At 37.0% G+C, this 24779-nt stretch overlaps 1 protein-coding gene across 2 annotated transcripts in view; it reads left to right on the top strand.

Annotated features, from left to right (window-relative positions):
- Positions 1-15095, top strand: part of LOC131147136 (selT-like protein) — a 38153-nt gene extending 23058 nt beyond the window's left edge. The window contains exon 3 of one of the 2 annotated variants that reach the window (XM_058096927.1): positions 14998-15095. In XM_058096927.1, the coding sequence (XP_057952910.1) occupies positions 14998-15043 (46 nt within the window). In that variant the 3' untranslated portion in view covers positions 15044-15095. Of the gene's footprint in view, positions 1-11047; positions 12300-14997 lie in introns of those variants that run through there. The other variant, XM_058096926.1, reaches the window with a different exon arrangement.
- The last annotated feature ends 9684 nt before the right edge of the window (positions 15096-24779 follow it).

Below are 24779 nucleotides of genomic sequence, written 5' to 3'. Positions count from 1 at the left end.
CACTAAACCCTAAGGGCTAACGCTAAATCCCAAACCCTAAACCCTAAGCCCTAAGCCCTAAACCCAAAACACTAAATTCCTAAACCATAAAACCTAAACCCCTAAACTGTAAACCCTAAACCCTAAATCCTAAAACTCTAAACTCAACCCTAAATCCTAAACCCAAAATACTAAACCCTAACCCTAAGCCCTAAACCCTAAACCTAAAAACCCTAAACCCTAAAACACTAAACCCCAAACCCTAACCCTAAACCCTAAACCCTGAACCGAAAAACCTTAAACCCTAAAACACTAAACCCTAAACCCTAAACCCTAAAACCCTAAACCCTAAACCCTAAAACCTAAATCAAAAACCCTAAACCCTAAACCATAAAGCCTAAAACCTAAACATCTAAACCCAAAACCCTAAAAACCCTAAACCTTATACCCTAAACCCTAAAACCAAAATCCAAAATACTAAACCCTAAACCCTAAACCGTAAACCCAAAAGCCTTAAACCCTAAAACACTAAACCGTAAACCCTAAAATCGTAAACCCTAAACCCTAAATCCAAAACCCTAAACCCTAAACCCTATACCCTAAAATCTAAACATCTAAACCCTAAACCCTAAACCTTATACCCTAAGCCATAAACCCAAAACCCAAAACCCAAAACACTAAACCCTAAACCCTAACCCTAATCCAAAAAACCCTAAACCCTAAAACACTAAACCCTAAACTCTAAAACCCTAAACCCTAAACCATAAATTGACAACCCTAAACGCAAAACCCAAAACCCTAAAACCTAAACACAAAAACCTAAACACCTAAACCCTAATCCCTAAATACTAAACCCTAAATGTAACCCTAAACCCTAAACCAAAAATCCTAAACACTGAACCCTAAACCCTAAACCCCAGACCCTAAATCCTAAACCCAAAACCCAAAATACTAAACCTGAAACCCTAACCCTAAGTCCTAAACCCTAAACCCTAACCCAAAAATCTTAAACCCTAAAACACTAAACCCCAAACCCTAACCCTCAACCCTAAAACCTAAACCCAAAAACCTTAAACCCCAAATAACCCTAAACCCTAAAACCCTAAACCCTAAACCCTAAAACCTAAAACCTAAATCAAAAACCCTAAACCCTAAACTATAAAGCCTAAAACCTAAACACCTAAACCCAAAATCCTAAAAACCCTAAACCCTATACCCTAAACCCTAAACCGTAAACCCAAAAGCCTTAAACCCCAAAATACTAAACCGTAAACCCTAAAATCGTAAACCATAAATCCTAAACCCTAAACCCTAAATCGAATACCCTAAACCCTAAACACTAAATCCTATACCCTAAAATCTAAACACCTAAACCCTAAACCCTATACCCTAAGCCCTAAACCCAAAACCCAAAACACTAAACCCTAAACCCTAACCCTAAACCATAAACCCTAGACCAAAAAACCCTAAACCCTAAAACACTAAACCCTACACTCTAAAACCCTAAACCCTAAATCGAAAACCCTAAACCCAAAACCCAAAACCCATAACCCTAAAACCTAAACACCTAAACCCTAAACCCTAAGCACTAAACCCTAAACCCTAACTGTAACCCTAAACCCTAACCCAAAAATCCTAAACACTGAACCATCAACCCTAAACCCTAGACCCTAAAAACCTAAAACCCTTAACCCAAAAGCTATGCCCAAAACTTTAAACCCTAAATACTAAACACTAAACCGTAAACCCTAAACCCTAAACCCAAAACCCAAAACCCTAAACCCAAAACACTCAACCCTAAACACAAAACCCTAAACCCTAACCCTACACATGAAACCTTGAACACTAAAACCATAAACCCTAAAACACCAAATGCTAAACCCTAAAACCCTAAATCCTAGACCCAAAATCCTAAATCCAACATCCTAAACACTAAATCCTAAACCCTAAACCCTAAAGCCTAAAACCTAAATCATAAAACCTAAACACCAACACCCAAAACCCAAAACCCTAAAACCTAAATCCTAAACCCTAAACCCTAAACCCTAAACACAAAAACTTAACCCCAAACCCTAAACCCTAAAACCTAAACCATAAACCCAAAACACAAAACCCTAGACCCTAAAACCCCTAAAACTTAAACCCTAACCCCTAAAACCAAAACACCGAAACCCTAAACCCTAAACCCTCACCCCTAAACCCTAAACCCTAAACCCCAAACACCAAACCCTAAACCCTAACACCCTAAACCCTAGACCCTAAACCCTAAATCCAAAACCCTAAACACTAAATCCTAAACCCTAAACCCTAAAGCCTAAAGCATAAATCCTAAAACCAAAACACCGAAACCTACCCAAAACTAAAAACCCTAAAACCTAAATCCAAAACCCTAAACCTTAAACACTAAACCATAAACCCAAACCATAAACCCTAAAACCTAAACCATAAACCAAAAACCCTAAATCCTAGACCCAAAAAACCTTAAAACCTAAACCCTAACCCCTAAAACCTAAACCCTAAAACCTAAACACCCAAACCTTAAACCGTAAACCCTTACCGCTAAACCCTAAACCCTAAATCCTAAACCCTAAACACCAAACACAATACCCTAACCCTAAACCCAAAACCATAAACCCTAAATCCTAAACCCTAAACCTTAAAAACCCTAAACCGTAAACACTAAACCGTAAAACCAAAACCCTAAAACCTAAACCATAAAATTTAAACCAAAAACCCTAAACCCTAAACACTAAACCCTAAACCCTAATTGTAAATTCAAAACCCTAAAGCTAAGCCCTAAACCCTAAACCCTAAACCCTAAACCCTAAAACCTATACCCTAAAACCTAAACCCTTAAACCCTAAACCCAAAACCATAAACCCAAAACCCAAAACCCAAAACCCGAAACCCTAAATGTTAAACACTAAACACTAAACTCTAAAACCCTAAACTCTAAACCCAAAATCCTAAACCCTAAACCCTAAAACATAAACTCCTAAATCCTAAATCCTAAACCATAAACCCTAAACTCTAAACACAAAACACTATACCCTAAACCTTAACTCTAAACCATAAACCCTAAATCCTAACCCTTAAACCCTAAACCCAAAATCCTAAACCTTGAACCTTGAACCCTAAACCCAAACTCTAAACCGTAAACCGTAAACCCTAAACCTTAAACCCTAAACCCAAAATCCAAAACCCTGAACCCTGAACCCTGAACCCTAAACCCTAGACCCCAAAAACCCTAAACCCTAAACCCCCCTTAACCATAAACCCAAAACCCAAAACCTAACCCCAAACCCAAAACCCCAAACCTGAAACCCTAAACCCTAAACCCTATGCCCGAAACCCTAAACCCTAAAATACTAAACACTAAACCCTAAACCCTAAACCCTAAAGCCCTAAAACCCTAAACCCTAAATCCTAAACCCTAAATCCAAAACACTAAACCCTAAACACTAAACCGAAAACCCCAAACTCTAACGCCAAACCCTTACCCCAAAAACTAAACCTTAAACCCGAAACCCTAAACCCTAAACCTTATGTCCCAAAACCCTAAACCCTAAGCCCTAAACCCTAAAGACTAAACCTTAAACCCTAAAACCAAAACCCAAAACCCTAAACCCTAAACCCTAAAGCGTAAATACTAAACAATAAACACTAAACCCTAAACGCTAAACCCTAAAACGTAAATACTAAAAATTAAACCCTAAATCCTAAATCCAAAACCCTAAACCCTAAACCTTAAACCCTAAACCCAAAACCCAAAAACCAAAACCCTAAAACCAAAACACCTAAACCCCAAACCCTAAACCCTAAACCCTAAACCCCAAACTCGAAACACCAAACCCTAAACGTTAAACCTTAAAGCCCTAAACCCTAAATCCTAAACACTAAACCCCAAACCCAAACCCAAAAACCTAAACCATAAACCCTAATTCCTAAACCCTAAATCCTAAACCATAGACACTAAAAACCGTAAACCCTAAATCCTAAACCCTGAACCCTAAAATCAAGACACCTAAACCCTAAACCCTAAACCCTAATCCTAAAAGCTAAACCCTAAACCCTAAACCCTAAACCATAAAACCCTAAACCCTATATCCAAAACCCCAAACTCAAACCCTAAACCCTAAACCTGAAACGCTAAACTAAAAACCCTAAACCCGAAACCCTAAACCCAAAACCCAAAACCCTAAACACTAAACCCTAAACCTTAACCCTAAACCATAAAACATAAACCCTAAACCCTAAACCATAAAACCTAAACCCTAAACTCAAAACCCTAAACCCTAAACACTAAACCCTAAACCCTAAACCTTAACCCTAAACCATAAAACATAAACCCTAAAGCCTAAAACCTAAACACCGAAACCCAAACCCAAAACCCTAAACCATAAAACTCAAACCCTAAACCATAACCCTAAACACTGAACCCTAACCCCAAATCCTAAACCCTAAAACAAAAACCATAAACCCAAAACTGTAAACCCTAGACCCAAAAAACCCTAAAACCTAAACCTTAACCCCTAAAACCTAAACCTTAAAACATAAACACCCAAAACCTAAACCCTAAACCCTTAACCCTAAACACTAAACCCTAAACCCTAAACCCTAAACCCTAAACACCAAACCCCCAACCCTAAACCCTAAAACCAAAACCATAAACCCAAAACCCTAAACCCTAGACCCTAAAAACCCTAAAACCTAAAGCCTAACCCGTAAAACCGAAATCCTAAAACCTAAACACCCAAACCCTAAACCCTAAACCCTCACCCCTAAACCCTAAACCCTAAACACCAAACCCCAAACCCTAACCCTGAACCCTAAACCATAAACCCTAAATCCTAAACTGTAATTCCAAAACCCTAGACCGTAAAAACCCTAAACCCTAAATACCAAATCGTAAAACCTAAACCCTAAACCCTAAACACCTAAACCCTAAAATCTAAACCAGAAACCCTAAAAACTAAACCCTAAACCCTAAACACTAAACACTAAACCCTAAACCCTAACTCTAAATCACAAACCCTAAACCCTAAGCCCTAAACCCTAAACCCTAAAACCTAAACCCTAAAACCTAAATCCCTATACCCTAAACCCTAAACCATAAACCCAAAACCCTAAACCCTAAACCCTAAATGTTAAATACAAAACACTAAACCCTATACCCTAAAACACTAAACTCCAAACCCAAAATCCTAAACCCTAAACCCTAAAACCTAAACCCTAAAACGCAAACCCTTAAACCTAAACTCCTAAACCCTAAACCCTAAATCGTAAATCCTAAACACTAATCCCTAAACCCTAACTCTAAACCTTAAACCCTAAACCCTAAACCCAAAATCTTAGACCCTGAACCCTCAACCCTAAACCCTAGACCCTAAAAACCACAAACCCTAAACCCTAAACCCTAAAACCTAAAACCTGAACCCCAAACCCTAAACCCTTAACCCTAAACCCCAAACCGAAAACCTAACCCCAAACCCTAAACCCTAAACCTGAAACCCTAAACCCTAAACCCTAAACCCTATGCCCTAAACCCTATGCCCCAAACCCTAAACCCTAAATACTAAACACTAAACAATAAACCGTAAACCCTAAAACCTAAATCCTAAAGCCCTTAACCCTAAACCCTAAACCCTAAATCCAAAATACTAAACCCTAAACCCTAAAACCTAAACCCCAAACCCTAACGCCAAACCCTTACCCCAAAAACTAAACCCTAAACGCGAAACCCTAAACCCTATATCCCTAAACCCTAAACCTTATGGCCCTAAACCCCAAACCCAAAACCCAAAACCCTAAACCTTAAACCCTAAACCAGAAATCCAAAAACCTAAACTCTAAAACAAAAACACTTAAACCCTAAACCTTAAACCCTAAACTCGAAACCCTAAACCCAATACCCTAAACCCTAAACGTTAAACCCTAAAGCCCCAAACCCTTAACCCTAAATCCTAAACATTAAACCCCAAAGCCGAACCCAAAAACCTAAACCATAAACCCTAATTTCTAAACCCTAAACCCTAGACCCTAAAAACCGTAAACCCTAAACCTTAAAACTAAGACACCTAAACCCTAAACCCTAAACCCTAATCCTAAAAGCTAAACCCTAAACTCTAAACCCTAAACCCTAAACCCTAAATCCAAAACCCCAAACTCAAACCCTAAACCCTAAACCTTAAACCATAAAACCTAAACCTGAAACCCTAAACCCAAAACCCTAAACACTAAACCCTAAACCTTAACCCTAAACCATAAAACATAAACCCTAAAGCCTAAAACCTAAATCCTAAAACCTAAACACCGAAACCCAAACCCTAAACCCTAAACCATAAAACCTAAACCCTAAACACTAAACCCTAATCCCAAACCCTAAACCCTAAAACCAAAACCATAAACCCAAAACCCTAAACCCTAGGCCCTAAAAACCCTAAAACCTAAACCCTAACCCCTAAAACCTAAACACCCTAACCCTAAACCGTAAACTTTAAACCCTAAATCCAAAACCCTAAACCCTAAACCTAAAACCCTAAAACCTAAACTCTAAAACAAAAACACAAACCCTAAACCTTAAACCCTAAACTCGAAACCCTAAACCCAATACCCTAAACCTTAAACGTTAAACCCTAAAGCCCTAAACCCTTAACCCTAAATCCTAAACACTAAACCTACCCGAACCGAAAAACCTAAACCCTAAAACCTAAACACCCTAACCCTAAACCGTAAACTCTAAACCCTAAATCCAAAACCCTAAACCCTAAACCTAAAACCCTAAACCAGAAACCCTAAAACCTAAACTCTAAAACAAAAACACATAAACCCTAAACCTTAAACCCTAAACTCGAAACCCTAAACCCAATACCCTAAACCTTAAACGTTAAACCCTAAAGCCCTAAACCCTTAACCCTAAATCCTAAACACTAAACCTACCCGAACCCAAAAACCTAAACCATAAACCCTAATTCCTAAACCCTAAACCATAGACCCTAAAAATTGTAAACCCCAAATCCTAAACCCTAAACCCTAAAACCAAGACACCTAAACCCTAAACCCTAATCCTAAAAGCTAAACCCAAAACCATAAACCCTAAACCATAAAACCCTAAACCCTAAACCCTAAACCCTAAACCCTAAATCCTAAATACAAAACACCAAACTCAAACCCTAAACCCTAAACCATAAAACCTAAACTCGAAACCCTAAACCCAAAACCCTAAACCCTAAACACTAAACCCTAAACCTTAACCCTAAACCATAAAATATAAACCCTAAAGCCTAAAACCTAAACACCGAAACCCAAACCCAAAACCCTAAACCATAAAACCTAAACCCTAAACCGTAAACCCTAAACACTATACCCTAGCCCCAAACCCTAAACCCTAAAACCAAAACCCTAAACCCTAAACCCTAAACCCTAAACCCTAAAAACCTTAAAACATAAACCCTAACTCCTAAAACCTAAACACCCAAACCCTAAACCCTAAACCCTCACTCCTAAACCGTAAACCCTAAACCCTAAACACCAAACCCCCAACCCTAAAACCAAAACCATAAACCTAAAACCCTAAACCCTAGACCCTAAAAACCCTAAAACCTAAACCCTAACTCGTAAAACCTAAACACCCAAACCCTAAACCCTAAACCCTAAACCATAAACCCTAAACACAACACCCCAACCCTAACCCTAAACCCTAAACCATAAACCCTAAATCCTAAACCCTAGACCTTAAAAACCATAAACCCTAAATACCAAATCATAAAACCTAAACCCTAAACCCTAAACACCTAAACCCTAAAATATAAACCAGAAACCCTAAAAACTAAACCCTAAACCCTAAACACTAAACCCTAAACCTTACTCTAAATCCCAAACCCTAAACCCTAAAACCACCCTAAAACTTAAACCCCTCAACCCTAAACCCTAAACCATAAACCCAAAATCCTAAACCCTAAAATGCTAAATACGAAACATTAAACCCTAAACCCTAAACCCTAAACCATATACCCTAAAACCCTAAACTCTAAACCCTAAATCCTAAACCCTAAACACTAAAACCTAAACCCTAAAACGCAAACGCAAAAACCTAAACTCCTAAACCCTAAAACCTAAACCGTAAATCCTAAACACTAAACCCTAAACCCTAAATCCTAAACCCTAAACCCTAAACCCAAAACCCTAAACCCTCAACCCTCAACCCCAAACCCCTAGACGCTAAAAACCCCAAACCCTAAATCCTAAACCCCAAACCCTAAACCCTTAACCTTAAACCCCAAACCGAAAACCTAACCCCAAACCTGAAACCCTAACCCATAAACCCTATGCCCCAAACCCTAAACCCTAAATACTAAACACTAAACCGTAAACCGTAAACCCTAAAACCTAAATCCTAAAGTCCTTAACCCTATACCCAAAATCCAAAACACTAAACCCTAAGACCTAAACCCCCAAACCCTAACGCCAAACCCTTACCCCAAAAACTAAACCCTAAACCCTATATACCTAAACCCTAAACCTTATGTCCCCAAACCCTAAACCCTAAGCCCTAAACCCTAAATCCTATGACCTAATCCCTAAACCCTAAACCTTAAACACTAAACCCAAAACCCAAAACCCCAAACCCAAAACCCTAAACCCTAACTACTAAACATTGAACCCTAAACCTTAAACCCTAAATCAGAAACCCTAAAACCTAAACTCTAAAACAAAAACACCTAAACCCTAAACCGTAAACCCTAAACTCTAAACGTTAAACCCTAAAGCCCTAAAACCTAAACCCTAAATCCTAAACACTAAACCCCAAACCCGAACCCAAAAACCCAAACCATAAACCCTAAATCCTAAACCCTAAACTCTAAACCATAGACCCTAAATCTTAAACCCTAAACCCTAAACCATAGACCCTAAAAACCCTAAACCCTAAACCCTAAAACCAAGACACCTAAACCCTAAACCCTAAACCCGAAACACAAAATCCTAAAACCCTAAACCCTAAACCCTAAATCCAAAACCCCAAACTCAAACCCTAAACCCTAAACCATAAACCCTAAACCCTAAACCCTAAAACCTAACCCTGAAACCCTAAACCCTAAACCCTAAACCCTAAACCCAAACATTAAACCTTAAAACCTAAACCCTAAAGCCTAAAACCTAAATCCTAAAACCCAAAACCCTAAAACCTAAACCCTAAACCCTAAACCCTAAACACAAAACCCTAAGCTCAAACCCTAAACCCTAAAACCTAAACCATAAACCCAAAACCCTAAACCCTAAACCCTAAATGCTGCACACTAAACCCTAAACCCTAAACCCTAAAACCTTAAATTCAAAACCCTAAATCCTAAACCCTAAACCCTAAAACCCTAAACCCTAAACCCTAAACCCTAAAGCCTTTAACCCTACACCATAAACACTAAATCCAAAAGACTAAACCCTAAACCCTATACCCAAACCTAAGGCCAAACCCTTACCCCAAAAACTAAAACCTAAACCCTATATCCCTAAACCCTAAACCCTATGTCCCTAAACCCCAAACCCTAAACCCTAAACCCTAAACCCTAAACCCTAAACTCTAAGCACTAAACCCTAAACCTTAAACCCTAAACCCTAAACCCTAAATCCAAAACCCTAAACCCTAAACCTTAAACCCTAAACCCAAAACCCTAAAACCAAAACACCTAAACCCTAAACCCTAAAACCTAAACACGAAACCCAAAACCATATACCCTAAACCCTAAACGTTAAACCCTAAAGCCCTAAACCCTAAACCCTAAATCCTAAACCTTAAACGCCAAACCCAAACCCTAAAAAGTAAACCATAAACCCTAAATCCTAAACCCTAAACCCTAAAACATAGACCCTAAAAACCCTAAACCCTAAAACCAAGACACCAAAACCCTAAACCCAAAATCAAAAACCGTAAACTATAAACACTAAAACTTAAACACTAACCCTAAACACTAAACCCTAAACCATAAACCCTAAATCCTAAACCCTAAAACCCAAAACCCTAAACCCTAAGTCCAAAACCCCAAACTCAAATCCTAAACTCTAAACCCTAAACCCTAAAACCGTAAATTTTAAACCCTAAACACTAAACCCTAAACCCTAACCATAACCCCTAAAATCTAAACCCTAAATCCTAATCCCTAAACCCTAGACCCTAAACATCCTAAACCCTAAACCCAAAAACCTAACCCTAAACTCTAAACCCTAAATCCTGAAGCCCTAATCCCTAAACCCTAAATCCTAAACATTAAACCCTAAACCCTAAACCCTAAATCTTAAACCCAAACCCTAAAACCTAAATGCTAAACTCCAAAAACTAAAACCTAAACTCGAAATCCTAAAGCCCTAAACCCTAAGCCCTATACACTGAACCCTAAACCCTAAAATTTATACCCTAAAACCTAAACACCTAAACCCCAAACCCAAAACCCAAAACCCTAAACCCTAAACCCTAAACCCTAAACCCTAAACCCTAAACCCTAACCCAAAACCCAAAACCCTAAACTGCAAACCCTAAACCCTAATCCCTAGACCCTAAAAACCCTAAACCCTAAACCCTAACCCCAAACCCTAACCCCAAACCCTAAACCCTAACCTAAAACCCTAAACCCTAAACCCTATAACCCTAAACCCTAAACCCAAAATCCAAAACCCAAAACCCTAAACCCTACACCCTAAACGCTAAATCTTAAACCCTAAACCCAAAACCCTACCCAAAATACTAAACACTAAACCCTACACCATAAACCCTAAACTCTATAAATACCCCCTTATTACTCCAGATTAGTAACTTTGATTAACTCTAAATTTCTCTCTAATCCTTGGTTAATCAAAGTTCTCCCAAAATGCTTTTATTGTTTAAATCACTCTTTTGGAATCAAATATTTTTATTCAAATCTCTCAAACTCTTTCATGCTTTTATTTCAAAATCTTCTTTGAGGAGAGTATTTTGTTTAGGGGATTTCATTTGCACATTGTTGACCTTATAGGTCATATCCCTGTTTTTATTATGACAAATACTCAAATATTTAATGTTTTCTGAGTTGATGTGCAGGTTCATCTTGGTGGTATCATATGATGGCACTCGGAGACCCTTGGAGAAAAATAAAGACCTTGAAGACCCTAGTTATAATTTAATTATTGTATTTCTTTGATGTAAAGGGTCTGTAATAGTAATTAGGACTTATGGCTTGTAATAATTGCATGCATCACCTGCTTGATTTATTATGTAAGCTCAAACCAGATACAAACCAAAAATGACCATAGAAAGACCTTAGGGTATCTTCAAATTGAACCCTAAGTGACCCGAGGACACACACATTTACACATTTATTTGTTAGGCACTTGAAGAAGGCTTGTATGTTTCAAAACGGGACCGAAATGCACACATGGTGCACTTTCGGTCGACCGGCCAAGTTAGTTCAAAAAGCCTTGATTGACCCAAACGTCCCTAAGTCAAAAGTTTAACCATCTGGTTGACCGAATCAAGTAGTTCAAAAGGCCCTGGTCGACCGAACTAGGTTGTTCGAAGAGACCTGGTCGACCGAAACCCTCCTTGGTCAACATTTGACCATCTGGTCGATCGAGCACTTTTGTTCTCCAACTACCTGGTCGATTGAAGGGTCCTTGGGAGAAATCCCAGCAGTCTGGTCGACCGAACCTCAGAAAATTGAGAAATCTCCTTCTCCTGGTCGACCAAGACCTCAGTTCAAAAGTCCCTTGGTTGACCGAACCATATGAGACTTGGTCGACCGGACCTCTCGGGTTGCCCTGATTTTTACCGCAGTTAAATATTTTTTAAATAGGGTTAAAATATTTAAAAGGTCATTTATCTTTTCTAATTATTCCAAGTGTGTCCCCAACGGTCATATTTTGTGGGGTATCTATATATATCCCCTCATTTGGGATAATTAGTAAGGGATTAAAAAGATTGATTAAGAGAAATTCTCTAAATATCCCAAAACCTATAATACTCTTATCCTATCCCCATTCACTCATACTTACCTTCTTCGATTTCTTAAAACTTATGTAAGTTGATTGAGTGTTTATATTAATAGGTTTGCTTTTCCATTCATATTTTATTGATTTATTTTTATTGAAAGCTAAACCTAAGTATTCTTAAGAGACTTTGTTAATAAGTCTATCCTAAGAAGACTTTCATTTGATGTTCTAAGATTGTACCTTCATTACAACATCTTGAGAAGATTGTATTTATTTTTGGTTACAAAATATTTTCAAAATACTTGCAAATATCTAGTGTGTTTTATCTTGATAAATCTTTGAAGAGATATTTGTTTGTGTGAGGAAAAATCTTTGTTGCAATATTCATTGATTTATATCTTTAGTTGAATACAAAGATTAAATTTTTTTTGCAAACCAAACTTATACATTGCTAGAGCTTCATATATATTGTTTGGTTGATATCTTTGTTTGAGCACGTTGATTGAATACTTTATGACACAAAGATTATATTGGTTTGCACTCTCACGTATTCATTATACTGATAGTAAATATATATATATATATATATATATATCTGAGAGTTGAAACATTGGACCACATTGAGCTTACATATTATATCATTTTTGGTGTATGCTATTGCGCGCATTTGAGTACATATCTGCTTTATACAAAAACACAATCATTGTACCATTTGATTATAATACACATCTGTTGTATTTTCATACACGGGCCTGAAGAGGGAGACTAGCTCTGGAATAGTCCCGGATTGGCTTAGACCCGGTTAGGAAAGTTAGGTGCGTCATCCTGTTAAGGCATGTAGGTTGAGGTTAGCCCCGCTAATTGAGGTCAATCTTGTGTTAATTTGACCTGGTTGTAATCGGTGCCACTCCACCCTTAAGTGAGCTATTAGTGGAATCCTCGGACTTGCGAGCTAGAGGCGGGGACGTAGGCACAGTTGGCCGAACCCCAATAACATATCGTGTGCCTATTTACATTTAAGCACTTTACATTTACCACACATATATGTTATAGTATGAATGATGTACATGATTTAAATTTCACGTATTTTATTTATCAGCACATTTGGAATTGTGTAGAAAGACCCTAAGTTATCAAAACATATTGACTTCTGACTTAACCTAAGAGAAAAGTTAAAATTTCCAATTCACTTCCCCTCTTGGGAATACACCTTTTCTAACACACATATTCTCATTAGGCATCAAATATTTGAAAAATAGTTTTGAGAATATTGCTTAGGTTTTCTTCTGGATTATTTCTTCGATAAATATATTTTGGGAGAAGTTATTTATTGCACAAACATTTTAATAAGCCTAACTCCTAGATTCTCCAAGTATTTCTAACTCCTAGATTCTCCAAGTAGGGTTTAGGGTTTAGGGTTTAGTATTTAGGATTTAGGGTTTGGGGCATAGGGTTTGGGGTTTGAGGTTGGGTTTGGGGTTTAGGGTTGGGGGTTCAGGGTTTAGGATTTTACGTTTAGGGTTTAGGGTTTAGAGTTAGGGTTTAGGATTTAGTGTTTAGGGTTTATGGTTTTGGGTTTAGGATTTAGGGGTTTAGGTTTTAGGGTTTAGGGTTTAGGATTTTGGGTTTTAGGGTTTAGGGTTTAGGGTTTAGGGTTTAGTGTTTACTATTTAGCATTTAGGGTTTAGGGTTTTGGGTTTATGGTTTAGGGTTTAGGTTTTAGGTTTTAGGGTTTAGGGTTTAGGATTTAGGTTTTCTTCCGGATTATTTCCTCGATAAATATATTTTGGGAGAAATTATTTATTACACAAACATTTTAATGAGCCTAGCTCCTAGATTCTCAAAGTATTTCTAACTTGCATAAATCTTTTATTGGAGAACATAATACTCATTTTTCATATACATTCTATTTGTGCAAAAATCATTGAAAGAGCAAAACCCTAGGTTCTCCTATATCTTTATTGAAATATCTTTTTGGTAAATAACTTTTATTAGGGTTTAAATATAAGCACCCTTACTCCCTTGAGCATTATTTCATATCATTGGAGTGCATACTTTTATGAGTTTAAGCGTGTACATCTCTGCTTGTATTTCAGAAGTATATTTTATGTACAAAATGATTTTATTGTAACGGTTCGGTTCAGCCTGTTAATTGAACTGGGGAGTCTCAGCCCCGCAAGTGAGATCAATTCGATTCAGTCCGGAATTAAACTGGGGAGTCTCAACCCCGCAAGTGAGACTAGTTTGGCTCAACCTAATAATTGAACTGACGTTTTTTTCACCCCATAAGGAGAGGATGTAAAAGGCTTTTGCTCCACCTGATTAAGTGAGCAGGTATAGTGGAATCCTTGGGAGTAAGCCCAAGGCGGGGATGTAGGCTGGTTTGACCGAACCTCGATAACAAATTTGGTGTCGCTCTTTCTATCTTATTTAAATTCTTGCACTTTAATTTCAGCATATGTATGAATGTCTATTTAATGTCGAAATTATTTTCATGCACACATTTGATTTAAATAAGATACTACACACGTGTATGTTAGCTTTTATTGTTAAACTCGCTTTACACACACGTATACATGTTGAATGGGATATGATACTGTGGTGAATCAGCAAATTGCTTAAATTAGCCAAAAAGTTTTTAAAACCCAATTCACCCCCCCTCTTGGGATCACACCAATTTTAGCAATTGGTATCAGAGCCTCGTTCCAAAAGGCTTAACCGCTTATGCATAAAGATTGCAACGGTTCAACTTTTTAGTGTATCCTAATTTTGAGGGTCAGCGCTTGCAAATCCTCCACTATTTTATTGCATAGATTTTACTGTGTTAAATCTGAAAATATATTTCTAAAATCAAATGATTGGTGGATTTGGAAAGTATTCGTGTTTGTTATGCTTATCATATCCCATTGAAAATGTTTTCAAATTTCAAATTTCCCAAATTTTGAAAATGAATTAAATTTGCATGACATATGTTTTAATGCATATCATATGTGTGTCATGCATATTTTTTTTGTATACCTTAGTCACTAATGCATTTGTAAGTTCATTCTTTTGAGTGCTAAGGTCCTTTGAGAATCATAAGAGGTATAAGGAACCGAAAGAGAGATGACACCACTCCGAACTTAAACGATTAAGGAGTAAAACTTAAAGGTATATCTATTCTCCTTTTAATATATTGAATAACTTATAGTATGATTCACATAATATATCTTGTGTTTGATTTATTTGTTGTTGTGAATCATATGACATTTGTGGTAATTTCATGTCATGATTTGTATGATATATCTTGTATTAAATCTTTGTATAAATCATGATAAATCCTTTATGATGATAACATGGTGTCTTATGAGGTACATCACAAAGGAAATTTCATATACTCATAAGATTTTAGAAATTGTTATACATAGGGTTAGAATACCTTAAATTCCTAAATAGTGTATAATGCTTAAAATTCAAAACCTTAATATACACTATTATCATTCTAAGAACTCTAAGGAAATCTAGCCAATACAGAGTTTTAGTGATCACATCCAATCTGAGCTTAATATGTATACATATTATATGATAATTTTGGTTAGTGCATGCTTATATAGAACTATCAATTCTTAATTCAAATGTCATAAGCATGTTTAAATAAAATCTCATTCAAATGGACAAATTGATTTTAAAATGTCATTATATTCGTAATGCTATATGTATATGCGTTGTAATTTGAAAAATCTTAAATATAGCATGTTTTGTCCATTACACAGTATTGAGTTTTAGGAAATTGATCTTATGCTATGCAATGTATAATCCTAAACTCATAATTGAGCTTAAACGATAAATCATTTTCAAATGATAAATTAAATTCAAGGAAATCATAAGCTTATCCTCCTATTTGAAAAATATTTGTAATGCCAAATACAATCAATTGAACGTATAATTCTTTGGCTACATAATTGAGGGAGAGTAGCATGTTTTGAAAATTCATCCAATATGCATTTTGTGGTATTGTGCTTATTATTTCATATATATTGGATGTTTTGTATGAGCTGAACGCAAATATCCATGTGTGCTAAATGAATATATTTTATGATGGATGGATATTGTTTAAATATGATCTGATGTGAGCTGAATGCCTATGTCTATTCTTATTTAAATGACTATAGTTTCTCATGAATAGATAATTTGTTTTAAATAAATGCATATATCCATCTTGTGATTAAAGTTCAATTTTATTTGATGGATAACCTATTTGTATTGAATGCCACTATCCATCGACTACCTAATGATTATATCTTCGTATGGATAGTTTATATTTTATTTGATATATTGATTGAACTACTTGATTGCATGCTTAGTCTAGAATGCCTCCTGCATGGCGAATGCAGTTAATGAGAATTGCATCCAGGTTCTTACATACTTAAACTGGATTATTACTATTTGATTGCATGAATCTATCTGGTTTTAGGTATATGGTAAATTTGGGAAATGTCCGATTTACAGATGGCATGTTGCTGAAATTTCGATAGAATTTTTCCCAAAACAAAACCTTGTGCTAAAGATGATTATGATAAAATTAATATTAAAACATTTTTGAAAGGATGAGTGAAACCAAATAAAAAATTAAAATTCATCCTTGCATAATCATCGAATGACTAGGAGAGCCCAGCTCCATCCCTATAGGAAGCACAAAAATGATCCATATGCATCTTCTTCATTTATTAAATATTGAGGCTCTTAAGAATACCCTAAACATTATATCCAGTGCTTAAAGTCTGATGATTTGATATGAAATGTTCTTGGGTCATGAACATTATTGCATGCCTCTATATATATTTTCTAATGCATCTATGGCTTGTAGGGAAGACTATACTAAACATATGACAAAATCTCTTAATAGATAACCAGTATACCTGCATTAAAATGACTGATTATACTATCTGGTATACCTAGTGAAATCAATTTTTGATTAGTATAAGCAACACATTTCCCTTCCTAGGATGCATAGTAATTACATAGGATAGTACCTGTGAAACCCAAACCCTAAACCATAAATCCTAAACACTAAACCCTACACCCTAACCCAAAACCATAAACCCTAAACCCTAAATCCCAAAATCCTAAACCCTAAACCCAAAACCCTAAACCCTAAGCCCTAAACCCTAAACCCTAAATTCTAAACCGTAAACCCTAAATCCTAAATACTAAACACTAATTATAAGCTTTAAACCATAAACCCTAAACCGTAAATCCAACCCTAAACCCTAAAAACTAAACCCTAAAACCTAAACACCTAAACCCTAGAACCTAAACCCCATACACTAAACCCTAAACCCAAAACCCAAAACACAAAACCCTAAACCCTAACCCTAAAGCTAAACCCTAAAACCTAAAACACTAAACCCTAAACCCAAAAACCCTAAACCCTAAACCCTAAATCCAAATCCCCAAACCCTAAACCCTAACTCTAAACAATAAACCCTAAACCCTAAAACCCAAAAACACTAAACCCTAAACCCTCAAGACTAAACCTTAAACCCTAACTCTAAACCATAAACCATAAACCCTAAACCTTAAACCCAAAACCAAAAACACTAAACCCTAAACCCTAACCCTAAAGCTAAACCCTAAACCCTAAAATAGTAAACCCTAAACCCTAAAACATTAACCCTAAATAGTAAACCCTAAATCCTAACTCTAAACCATACACCCTAAACCTTAACCCAAAACCATAAACCCTAAACACCAAACCCTAAAATCCTAAACCCTAAACCCTAAGCCCTAAACCCTAAACCCTAAACCTTAAATCCTAAATCCAAAATCCTAAATCGTAAACCCTAAACCCTAAATACTAAACACTAATTATAAGTTTTAAACCATAAACCCTAAACCATAAATCCAACCCTAAACCCTAAAAACTAAACCGTAAAACCTAAACACCTAAACCCCATACACTAAACCCAAAACCCAAAACCAAAAACACAAAACCCTAAACCCTAACCCTAAACCCTAAACCCTAACCCTAAAGTTAAACCCTAAACTCTGAAACCCTAAAACCTAAAACACTAAACCCTAAACCCAAAAACCCTAAACCCTAAATCCAAATCCCCAAACCCTAAACCCTAACTCTAAACAATAAACCCTAAACCCTAAAACCCAAAAACACTAAACCCTAAACCCTCAAGACTAAACCCTAAACCCTAACTCTAAACCATAAATCATAAACCCTAAACCTTAAACTTAAAACCAAAAACACTAAACCCTAAACCCTAACCCTAAAGCTAAATCCTAAACCCTAAAATAGTAAACCCTAAACCCTAAAACCCTAAACCCTAAACCATTAACCTTAAACAGTAAACCCTAAATCCTAACTCTAAACCATAAACCCTAAACCCTAGACCCTAAAAACCCTAAACCCTAAAACCAAAACACCTAAACCCAAAAGCCTAAAACCTAAACCCAAAACCATAGACCCCAAACACTAAACCCTAAATGCAAAACACTAAATATTAAACCCTAAAACCTTAAACCCAAAACCCTAAACCCTAAACACAAAATCCTAAAACCTAAACCCTAAAACTTAAACACCAAGACCCAAAACCCAAAACCCAAAACCCAAAGCCCTAAACCCTAAACACTAAACCATAAACCCTAACCCTAAACCATAAACCCTAAACCCAAAACCATAAACCATAAACCTTAGACCCTAAAAACCCTAAACCCTAAACCCTAAACCCTAACCCCAAACCCAACCCCCAAACCCAAAAATCTAAATCTTAAACCCTAAACCATAAATCGTATAACCCTAAACCCAAAACCCTAAACCATAAACCTTAACCCCAAACCCTAACTCGAAACCCTAAACCCGAAACCCAAAACCCAAAACCCTAAAACCCTAATTCCTAAACCCTAATCCCTAAACTCCAAACCCTAAATCATAAACCCTAAAAACTACACCCCAAAAACCCTAAACCCTAGACCATAAACCCTAAAACCTAAACCCTAAAATCGGAACACCTAAACCATAAAACCTAAACCCTAAACCCAAAATCCTAAACCCTAAACCCTAAATGCTAAATGCTAAACACTAAACCCTAAACCCTAAACCCTAAACCCTAAAACCCTAAACCCTAAACCCTAAACCCTAAAACCTAAAACCTAAACACCTAGACCCCAAACCCGAAACCCTAAACCCTAAATCGTAAACACTAAACCCTAAACCCTAACCTTAAACTCCAAATGCTGAGTCATAAACCCTAAACGCTAGACATAAAAAAATTTAAACCCTAAACTCGAAACCCTAACCCCAAACCCTGACCCCAAACCCTGAACTCGAAACCCTAAATCCTATAACCCTAAACCCAAAAATCCAAAACCCAAAACCCTAAGCTCTATACCCTAAACCCTAAACCTTATACCCAAAACCCTAAACCTGAACCGTAAACCCTAAACCCAAAATCCAAAACCCCAAACCCAAAACACTAAACCCTAACCTTAAACCCTAAAACCTAAACCCTAAACCCTCAACACCTAAACCCTAAACCCTAAACCCTAAACCCTAAACACTAACCCCTAAATCCTAATTGTAAATCCTAAACCCTAAACCCCAAACTGTAAACCCTAAGCACTAAACCCTAAAAACCCAAAACCCTAACCCCAAACTCTAACCCCAAACCCTAAACCATAAACCCGAAACCCTAAACCCTAAATAGTATAACCCTAAACCCTAAACCCTAACCCCAAAACCTAACCCCAAATCTTAAACCACAAACCCGAATCCCTAAATCCTAAACCCCATAACCGTAAACTCTAAACCCTAAACTTTAAACCCAAAAGCCAAAACCCAAAATCCTAACCCCAAAACCTAAACACTAAACCCTGAACCTTATAACCCGAAACCCTAAACACAAAATACTAAACACTAAATTCTCAACCCTAAATTCAAAACCCTAAACCCTAAACCTTAAACACTAAACCCTAAACCCTAAAACCAAAACCAAAACACCTAAACCCTAAACCCAAAACCCTAAACACTAAACCCCAAACCCTAACTCTAAACCCTAAAACCGAAACACCTACGCCCTAGACTCTAAACCCTAAATCCTAAACCCTAAACCATAAACCCTAAACCCTAACCTGAAACCATAAACCCAAGACCCCAAACCCTAAAACCCTAAACCTTAAACCCAAAACCCTAAATCCAAAACCATAAACCCAATACCCTAAACACTAAACCCTAAGCCCTAAATTATAAAACCTAAAACCCAAAACCTAAACACCTACACCCAAAATCCAAAATCCTAAACCCTAAACCCTAAAACCCTACCTAAAACCCTAAACCCTAAACGCTAAACTCTAAATAAAAAACACTAAACCCAAGACTACAAAACTGTACGCCCTAAAACCAAAACACCTAAACCCTAAACCCTAAACCATAAACCTAAACCCTAAACCCCGTACCCTAAGAACCCTAAACCCTAAAACCTAAACCCTAAACCCTAACTCCAAACCCTAACCCCAAACGCTAAACCCTAAATCCGAAACCCTAAACCCTAAATCCTATAAACCTCAATCCTAAACCCTAAACCCTAAACACTAAGCCCTAACCCCAAAACCCTAAACCTTGAACCGTAAACCGTAATCCCCAAATACTAAACACAAAATCGTAAACCCTAAATCGTAAACCCTAAACCTAAACCCTAAAACCTAAACACCTAAACCGTAAACCCTAAGCCCTAAACCCTAAACCCTAAACCCTAAACCCTAAGCCCTAAACCCTAAACCCTAAACACTAAACCCCAAATCCTAAACCCCAAACCCTAAATCCTAAAACCAAAAAACCTAAACCCTAAACCCTAAACCCTAAACGCTAAACCCTAAACACTAAACCTAAACCCTAACCCTAAACCCTAAAACCTAAACCCTAAATCCTAAAACCCTAAGCCCTAAAACACTAAACCCTAAACCCTAAAACCCTAAACCCTATACCCTAAACCCTAAATCCAAAACCCTAAACACTAAACCCTAAAGCCCGAAACCTAAACCCTAAAACATAAACACCTAAACCCAAAACCCAAAGCCTTAAACCCTAAACACTAAATCCTAACCCCAAACCCTAAACCCTAATTCCTAAACCCAAAACCTAAAACCTATATCCAAAAAACCCTAAAACCTAAACCGTAAGCCCTAAAACCTAAACCCTAAAACCTAAACACCTAAACCCTCAACCCTACACCCTAAACCCTAAACCATAAACCCTAAACACTAAACCCTAAACTCTAACCCAAAACCATAAACCCTAAATCCCAAAATCCTAAACCCTAAACCCTAAGCCCTAAACCCTAAACACTTAACCTTAAATCCTAAATCAAAAATTCTAAACCGTAAACCCTAAACCCTAAATGTTAAACACTAATTATAAGCTTTAAACCATAAACCCTAAACCGTAAATCCAACCCTAAACCCTAAAAAGTAAATCGTAAAACCTAAACACCTAAACCCTAGAACCTCAACCCTATACACTAAACGCTAAACCCAAAACCCAAAACACTAAACCCTATACCCTAACCCTAAAGTTAAACCCTAAACCCTGAAACCTTAAAACGTAAAACACTAAACCCTAAACCCAAAAACCCTAAACCGTACACCCGAAATCCAAATCCCCAAACCCTGAACCCTAACTCTAAACCATAAACCCTAAACCCTAAAACCCAAAAACACTAAACCCTAAACCCTAAAGACTAAACCCTAAACCCTAACTCTAAACCATAAACCATAAACCCTAAACCTAAAACCCAAAACAAAAAACACTAAACCATAATCCCTAAACCCTAAACCCTAAACCCTAAACCCTAAACCCTAACCCTAAACCCAAAAACCCTAAACCCTAAAATAGTAAACCCTAAACCTTTAAACCCTAAACCCTAAACCATTAACCCTAAACACTAAACCATAAACCCTAACTCTAAACCATAAACCCTAAACCCTAAAACCAAAACCCTAGACCCTAAAAACCCCAAACCCTAAACCCTAAATCCTAAAACCTAAACACCTAAACCAAAAACCCTAAAACCTAAATCCAAAACCCTAGACCCCAAACACTAAACCCTAAATGCAAAACACTAAACATTAAACCCTAAACCCTAAACCCAAAAACCTAAACCCTATACACAAAATCCTAAAACCTAAACCCTAAAACTTAAGCACCTAGACCCAAAATCCAAAACCCAAAACCCTAAGTCCTAAACCCTAAACACTAAACCTTAAACCCTAACCCTAAACCCTAAACCATAAACCCTAAACCCAAAACCATAAACCATAAACCTTACACCCTAAAATCCTCAAACCCAAAAACCTAAATCTGAAACCCTAAACCATTAATCGTATAACCCTAAACCCAAAACCCTAAACCATAAACCTTAACCCCAAACCCTAACTCGAAACCCTAAACCCAAAACTCAAAACCTTAAACCCTAAACCCTAAAACCCTAATTCCTAAACCCTAATCCCTAAACCCCAATCCCTAAACCATAAACCCTAAACCCTAAATCCTAAAACCTAAACACTAAACCTAAAAACATAAACACTAAACCCTAAACCATAAATCTTAAACACTAATCCCTAAACCATAAACCCTAAACCCTAAATCCAAAACCCTTCACCCTAAACCCCAAACCCCAAACCGTAAAACCTAAATGCTAAAACCTAACGCTAAACCCTATACCCTAATCCCTAAACCCTAAACCCTAAACCCTAAACAATAAACCAAAAACCATAACTCTAAACCCTAAATCCTAAACACTAAACCCTAAACCCTAAACACTAGACCCTAAAAACCCTAAACCCTAAACCCTAAAACCTGAACACCTAAACCCTAAACGCAAAACCCAAAACCCTAAAACCTAAATGCTAAATACTAAACCCTAAACCCTAAACCCTAAAACCATAAACCCTAAACCCTAAACCTTAAATCCTAAAACCTAAACCCTAAAACCTAAACACCCAGACCCTAAACCCTAAACCCTAAACACTAAACCCTAAACCCTAACCTTAAACTCCAAACGCTAAGCCATAAACCCTAAACCCTAAGCCTCAGACGCAAAAACCTCTAAACCCTAAACCTGAAACCCTAACTCCAAACCCTGACCCGAAACCCTAAACCCTACAACCCTAAACCCTAAACCCAAAATCCAAAATTCTAAGCCCCTAAACCCTAAACCTTATACCCAAAACCCTAAACCGTAAACTCTAAATCCAAAACCCTAAATTGAAAACCCTAAACCCTAAACCCTAAACACCTAAACCCCAAGCCCTAAATCCTAAACCCTAGACACTAAACCCTAAATCCTAACCCTAAACCCTAAATCCCAAACTGTAAACCCTAAGCCCTAAAAACCCTAAACCCTAAACCTTAACCCCAAACTCTAACCCCAAACCCTAAACCCTAAACCCGAAACCATGAACCTTAAACAGTATAACCCTAAACCCTAAATCCAAAACCTAACCCCAAACCTTAAACCCTAAACCTAAAACCCTATAATCGTAAACCCTAAACCCTAAACCTTAAACCCAAAACCCTAAACCCTAAACCCTAAACCATAACCCTAAACCATAAACCATAAGAATCCAAAACCCAAAACCCTAACCCCAAACCCTAATCCCTAAATCTAAAACCCTAAACCTTGAACTGTATAACCTGAAACCCAAAACGCAAAACCACAAACCCTAACACCATACCCTAACCCCAAACCCTAAACCCTAAACCCTATAACCGTAAACCCAAAACACTAAACCCTAATCCCTAAAGCCTAAACCCTAACCCCTAAACCTTAAACCCTAAACCCAAAACCTTAAACCCCAAGTCGTAACCCCTAAATAGTAAACACTAAACACTAAACCCTAAAAACTCTAAATCCTAAACCCTAAACCCTAAAACCTAAACCCTAAACCCTAAACACCTAAACACCAAACCCTAAACCCTAAACCCTAAAAACCATAAATCCTAAACCCTAACTGAAATAATGAATAGCTTCCCAAGAGGGGGGTGAATTGGATTCTTTTAAATTTTAATAAATTTATGAGCTCTTACTTATGATACTAAGAGAAATACAATTGATAACTAAAAATCAAGCTTGAGAATACTGAAATTTAAACCAACAAGCCAATCAATGAAATCAAAACAATTCAACCACTCAACCAAGAAGATTAGTCCTTTTGTTAATTTCCTTGTAAATATTTACCACCTTCTTTGAGTAAGCTATAAGTATGCACTTCTCTTGATTAAGATTTTCGCAGATTAATCAACGTACTCTCTTTTGGATTTCCGCAAATAATTAATCAAAACGTACTTTCTAAATATCAAGAGTCTTCTTTTCTTTCTTACTTAAAACACCTGCAACCTGCACTTTTTAAATCATATAACAACAGCAAGTATTGAATATAAAATAAAGCAGAGAGAAAGACACAAGATTTTTACGAGGTTCAGCTTCAACACAGCCTACGTCCTCGCCCTTGGCAAAACACCAAAGGTTCCACTATAGCAGTTCCATTACTAGGTGGAACAATGCCTGTTTTACAACCACTCCTTTGGTCAAGGTTAGAGCTCGCCTTCTCCAAACAATATGCCCTTGTTTGGTCAACGTTCCAACAACCTGGATTCATTCAAAATCTACAAGAGAAATATCAAAATCTGGTGTACAAGATAAGCTCACACAAAGAGCAGATTAGTACAAATCAAAACTATGTACTTCAAAAGATAAAATATCAAGAATGAAATAAACTTTTGAAGCTTTTCAAAGAATTCACCAAATTCCTTTTCTCCAGATGAGAAATCAATAATTCTTCAGGATTTGTTCATGTTT

Source organism: Malania oleifera, unplaced genomic scaffold, assembly GCF_029873635.1.
Source record: "Malania oleifera isolate guangnan ecotype guangnan unplaced genomic scaffold, ASM2987363v1 ctg187, whole genome shotgun sequence".
Taxonomy (NCBI): domain Eukaryota; kingdom Viridiplantae; phylum Streptophyta; class Magnoliopsida; order Santalales; family Ximeniaceae; genus Malania; species Malania oleifera.
This window is presented reverse-complemented; position numbering and strand designations above follow the sequence as displayed.